The sequence below is a fragment of the Oryzias melastigma genome, linkage group LG18 (genome assembly GCF_002922805.2).
Source record: "Oryzias melastigma strain HK-1 linkage group LG18, ASM292280v2, whole genome shotgun sequence".
In the NCBI taxonomy this organism is placed as follows: Eukaryota; Metazoa; Chordata; class Actinopteri; order Beloniformes; family Adrianichthyidae; genus Oryzias; species Oryzias melastigma.
This window is the reverse complement of record NC_050529.1, coordinates 11,245,868-11,252,281: the sequence shown is the minus strand read 5'-3', so window position 1 is coordinate 11,252,281 and position 6,414 is coordinate 11,245,868. Positions and strand designations below refer to the sequence as shown.

Here is a 6,414-nt window from a genome sequence, read left to right as displayed (position 1 = left end):
CTTGAGTCGGGCATAGGTCTGGTCTGATGCTTGGTGTTGACGTAATACCTCTCTCCCCAATCAATGGATTTTATTGTGTGATGCCAGTACGGTTTGGTACCATTTAATGGGTCCATCTTACAATGGAAACACTCAAAATACTGAACAGGACCGTTCAGTAGAAACGAGGCTTAAGACTTAAACTCGTGTACTCTCAGGTCAAAAGCAAAGTGTCCATTTAGTGGTAAACACTCAGACTGGGAGCAAAGCTTTGCTTAAAAGGTGAGTCTTCAAGGCTCTCAGCCTGAAGGCAGCCAAAATGGCACGACTACAAAGGATATGAGTCGAGGGTGTAAAATTGGTTCAGTGGACCTCTCTCTCTACAAAGACTACAACGGTGGTTTGGTTTGGCATGTCATTGTGAAAGCTGCCAAGAAAGTGGATGGCTGCCACTTTAGGGCAGTTCATGTCAGCCTCCTAATGGTAAATTTTAAAGAAATAAAGTACTCCTTTGATATGATAAAAACGGAAGTACTGGCATGGCAAGAAGTTTAGCTTAAAAGAAAATATTTTTACTTGTTTCGATAGCAGAGACTTTTTAGTTTGTTTTTATCCAGATAGCAGCAGTAGTTTGTCTGAAAACAGTTAAAAACCTCTTCTCCGCCCCCTCTTCTCCAGCTCCTCATCCTTGTTTGCGTGCTTGCTGACAGCGAGATACTAATAAACTGCTGTTGTGATGCAACGACTTGGATAATTTTGCTTTGATTCATCCGTCATTTCTCATAGATGTCTTTGCTACGAGGGATAATTATATATCTGAGACTGGGACAGAGTGCAGGTTCACAGTTTTCCCACTGGTCTTGTTCTTAGAAACAAGCAGCTTTTCATTGCACTTTTTCTCTCTTTCCTGCTTCCTTTTTCCTCCTCCTTGCTCTATTTCTCAGCACAAAGGCAGCTGGGGAATATCGACCGAGCACATGATGAGCCTATCACAAAAGCAACGGGCACACAGCAGACAGATATTTTGACCACTCCACATAAAGACTTGGTACATAAAGCATCTGTTCTGAGAGGAATTGGTTTAATCTTTTTGTTTCAGAAAAGAAAACTGTTTAGAGTTTTATATTTTGACAAACATACTGTTGTGTTAACAAATTTTAGGCAATTATTTTTTTAGACTAAATAACCAGTCTTATTTGCGATACTTTCCATGGTGAGCTAGCCTTTATCCACACACCTGAAAGGCGCCTGTCTATATTTTTTTCCTTTTTAATCCTCTAAACCAGACATATAATACTTAGCCAGTTTTACATAGTCTTAGTTTCTGCTTAAAGTATTTTGGACAAAATTAGTTGGGTTGACTGTACATGAGAACTAGACTGAGTAGACCAGCACAACCAACCCCAATGACTTATTGTGACTCAGACTAATCACTGTTTTCCAATGCCGTCTGGGTCCAACACCGTGGCGTCCGTACCACGAAAAATTAGTGGCTTGACCTTATTTTGTTGGAGATAGAAGTAAGAAATTTTCTCTGGGTGACATCACACTCTCTTAGCCCAGTTTTCCCATACAGTCAATGGTTGGCAAGAAAGAAACTCTATATCACTTAAAAACACTAAATTTGTTGAATTCTTTATCGTCTATGTCGCTTTGGAACAACTCTATTGCGGATGGCGGTTCTTCTTCTGCGTTGCTGTCCATAGCAAATACTGATTCACACTCCTACAGTGCCCTCTAGTGGTTTTAGTAGGGATGTGTTGATAAAATTGATTAAGTGATTTGAATCGATGTTAGGTTAACAAAACAATAATCGGTCCATCAAAATAGAGATCGATCTCGCACATAAAGCTAAAGCCCTCTAAGTTGATGCTAGCGTTTACTGTAATTATTTGGGGGACGGCTCATGCCAACACTCGAACGACCTAAACATACATTAATGACTAAATGAATAGCTTTATATACTTACATACATTAATTTTCCAGCTCTTTTTCTATGGAAATATTTTTTAAAGTAACAATTTGTGGTCTAAAGCACTGTTTTTTTGCTCATACTTTCTTCTTCTTCTTCTGGAATACAGTGTACTGCTATGGCGCGATCGCCACCTAGTGGCCAAACTGGAATGTCCTCCAAGACAGATAGTACAATGTTTACAATGTTAATGATCTGAATATTTTTGTTAGAGCTTCTCTTTTGAGAAACCATGTAGAACTGAATGATATTACCAATCTCATGAATTTTACAGTATGTGAACTGTATCAAATTAATGTAAATATATTTAAAACGTATAGTAAATTATTAAGGTATTATTAAACAAATGTGTATAAATGTGAAAACCGTGTTTGAGCAGATGGAAAAAAATCTGAATCAAATCGACCTTGGTTCTGGTGAATCAAATGGATTCTGGAAATCATTATCGATACCCAGCCCTAGTTGTTAGTGGGAAAATAATGTAATCATGAGCCTATTTATTTTTTAACATAATCACAAACAAGTCACACCTGGGTATAGCATGCACTCCTGGTCAAATTATGCAAAAAAAACTGCAACTTATCGGAATTGAACTTGACTTGATGAATGTTCATCTTAGCACTTGTTGTGTTTATGAGAACCCTATTTTTTGACGAGGTATTGTAAGGTCTAGCAACAGAGTATGAAGTTGTGTTGTTGGATCATTTCAGTCACGTGCCCTAATTTTCACAGGTCGTCGTGTCAACAAACATCGCTGAAACGTCCCTGACCATCGACGGTGTGGTGTTTGTAATTGATCCTGGATTTGCCAAGCAAAAGGTTAGCCTCCCCTTTCTCCCACCACTCTTTATCTGCTGTGTTCATCTGTGTCTGTTGCCTGAGAATCTCCAGATAAACACAGCGGTGTACAGCTGACAAAGATGGAAGCTTTTTTTTTTCTTTATTTCTGACATTTTACAAGCCAAGTCACACACATGGCACCAAAGATTTTAAAAATGCTTTTTAACTTCCCCCTTTATGGCTTTTTGTTGGCAGCTTTTACATATTGAATATGTTTTTTTCTTTATTTACAAGCTTTTCCCACGTTAGATGTTTCTTCTTTTTTATTTTTATTTTTTGCTGATATGACACTCCTTCTGTGCTCTCCTTAGGTGTATAATCCACGTATCAGAGTGGAATCCCTTTTAGTCACAGCCATCAGCAAAGCCTCAGCCCAGCAGAGGGCAGGTCGTGCTGGGCGAACACGGCCGGGAAAATGTTTTCGCCTTTACACAGAGAAGGCTTACAAGACAGAAATGCAGGTGAGAAGCAGAGTGGATTGAAAACTTTTGAAATAATAAAGGGGGTAAACGCATGATTGATTTGTTTTCATTCTCCAGTGCCTCGGGCTTTTAGTTTAAGAGCAGCTGTGAAGCTGGAAGGTTTTTCTGTCGTGCTAAATTTCCTCAAAAGAACAATGGTACTGCCAAAATGTGGGGGTAAACTGAAGCTTTTCTAAACTTTTTCCAAAATGTCACTTAAAAAAAAGGCAACTTTGTTTGGGGGTTTGGTCAGTTAATTTTTTCCTATTCATTTTAGTTGCAAAGGAAGCCTCTCTCGTATTTATTGAAGACGTTGTATAAGTGTATACAAGGACTTTTGTATAAATTACGTTCCACTGACTGTACTTCAAGACCCAATTCTACCTTTTTACTTGCACAGGACAACACCTATCCAGAGATTCTGAGATCCAATCTCGGTACTGTGGTATTGCAGTTGAAGAAACTTGGTATTGATGATCTGGTGCATTTTGACTTCATGGACCCACCTGGTAAGTTAGCAAAAAAAAATTGTCAGACACTGACATTTTATTTATCCTAATAAAGAGAAAAGCTTAGGTCCAAATCACATAAAACAACATTCAAAGATGTACATACAAGTCTAAAAAAAAATGCATTGTTATTAATGGCCCGCTGTTATCTTGCGCTTATTTCTAATTTGTATAATTTTGACAAAATATATTTTTATGGATGCATCCTAAAGAATAATAACCGTTAAAAATGTTCAACATTCAACTATTGATAATAATAAAAACATCAAGTAAACCATCAGTTAACATGTTGCAATATAGATGTTTGAAAATCCTTGTTTGAATTCTTTATCCTTTTTACTTTTAGTATTTCCTGAACTTATTTGATAGAAGAGGTATAAATAGAAAAATGTCTTCTGAACAGCTGTGATGCGTTGCCCTTCTCTTCCCCTCAGACAGCGATCGTGTTACAGCAGCATCCCTTTCCCTCGCCCTTCATCCCTTTCAGTCACCTTTTTATAAAAGTCACTAGTAAGCAAGTAAATATCCTTCTAATATTAGTAACATCACAGTAACATTTTTGGAGTAAAACCGTTTACTTTCCACAAAAAAATAAAAAGACCGCCATTTCTCGCTGACATCACTGCCGTAGGCTAGCTCTGAGGGTGCCACACTGTGTAATACCCCTAATTGTTTTAAAGCTTTAACACATTTCTCTGTAATTCCTGCACTTAGATTCTTGACACGAAAGCTGTTGGAAAGCTCAGGATTCTTTCTGTTGGCACATATTGACTAGATTTCCCAATAAGAAAGAGATTTGTTAATGAAGCTGCAAAAATATGTGGTGTCATTTATTTACACTGACATGAGCTGGTGTGCCTCAAACCCTTTATATATTCTGTGTGGTAAAAGATCGTTGATGTTGCTTGTGATCCACAGCTTATTAAGAAAATCATGGATGGTTTCAATGGGAAGCAACACATTTGTGTATAATTGTATACTCCATTGGTGTCATAGTTTTAACTTTTCGTACCAAGAAGCTCACTCTAATAAGTAGAAGCAGAAACTCAAAGTTTCAAATCACCACTTTCTGAATGACTTGCTAGTTTGTAAAAGGGTCGTAAAAAAAAGGTAAAAGCCTTCTAATTACTTAAATTTATATCTAAAAGCCAGTTTTTAATTTTATAACAAATACTCATCAAAAAAACAAGTTTAAAACTACTTCTGCTCTAGGAAGTTGATTATAAAAAAAGACGCATTCAAACTTTACATAAAAGAAAAGTTGAGGATAATTTAAAAATACAAAAACAAATGACGGATTGGTACGGTCTCATAAACTGTTGATAGACCGTTCTTTCTGATTGGTGCTGAGAATATTTTATAAATACATTTAGAAGTTAATATTTTTTTATTTTTATAATTATCGTTTCTTTCTTGGTTTTATGACAAATCACAGTATTTCTAGAAATCAGAAATTGATACAAACTTTGGGGATCAAACCATACACGTATAATATGATAGAGTAATTTATGACATCACCCAGTCAAAACTTTACGCCTAATTTACCCGACTCAGCAACTTTTTGAAACTAGATAATAAATTGGACAAGAAAATGGCTTGATTCACCCATTGGTCCACCCCCCTTTCAATAAAAAAATCAACTAAAAGCTTAGATCTGACTCTAAATTGTATCATTTGGTATTTCCTGGTATGTGTTAAATTAAAAAGAAAGATGTGGAGTGCTTGGTAACAACCAAAATACTTCAGTTAATACACAATTTCATCTGTGCAGCCTAACCTTTAAGCGTTGCCTCATTTATCGCAGAGTTACGTTCTAAAAATAACCCACAAAAGGTGAAATCCTCAAAATAGCTATCTTTATTTGTTACAATAATTACAGATGTCTTAAGTTGTAAAACTCCTCACTTCATCTTTATACACTTTTCCCAGACGGATATGAACATTTTCATTCTTGAAAGACGCAACACTAAGTCTGATTAACGACGTCTAAAGCCAATCAGGACACAGTACACAATTTTTTTGTAATAAAAAAATAAGATAAGAAATTGCAAAAAAGTGTACCGGAATATTATATGGGACCACCCATATTTATTGCAATAGTCTGTCAAAAGTTTTATCACTTTTATATGATTTGATTTCTTACCACCTATATAGATATTCTGTAGATCAAATACAGCTTGTAGTTGTTCACTTAGTGACCCTGCTTATCCTCAACTCACGTCATTAAAGACAACAACAAACACATTCATACATTTCTCCCCTAAATGTGGAAACATGCAACAATGTGTATGTTTTGTTTGTTATTCTGCTCCTGCAGCTGTTGTGGGATATTAAAAATTTGCCGGTGTTCTTTAGTTGAGCTAAACTGACAAAGCATTGTTTGCAGACGGCAAATATATTTACTTTCTGTTGTGACTCTGAAATTGCATTTGTGTTGTTAGAATGGAGTTGGTGATTTGAGCTGATGGGCGTGTTTATGCGGCGTCTGTCAGAGTTTCCCAGCTGCACCGGAACTGTTCTGTATCAGAAACAGTTTACACATAATAGAGGTGCGAGGTTGTGGCATTTTCCAAAAGACTCTGAGCTCTAATATCGTCTGGAGAAGACCACCCCTCTTTTTTTTTTTCTTCCTATCCTCCCCCCCACCCCCCTT

At 36.7% G+C, this 6,414-nt stretch overlaps 1 protein-coding gene across 1 annotated transcript in view; it reads left to right on the top strand.

The window, feature by feature from the left end:
• The window catches only part of dhx15 (DEAH (Asp-Glu-Ala-His) box helicase 15), a 29,585-nt gene that overhangs the window by 13,827 nt on the left and 9,344 nt on the right, over window positions 1–6,414 (top strand). The window contains exons 7-9 of the mRNA XM_024287561.2: window positions 2,684–2,770; window positions 3,103–3,252; window positions 3,653–3,761. Of these exons, the coding sequence (XP_024143329.1) occupies window positions 2,684–2,770; window positions 3,103–3,252; window positions 3,653–3,761 (346 nt within the window). The remainder of the gene's footprint in view (window positions 1–2,683; window positions 2,771–3,102; window positions 3,253–3,652; window positions 3,762–6,414) is intronic.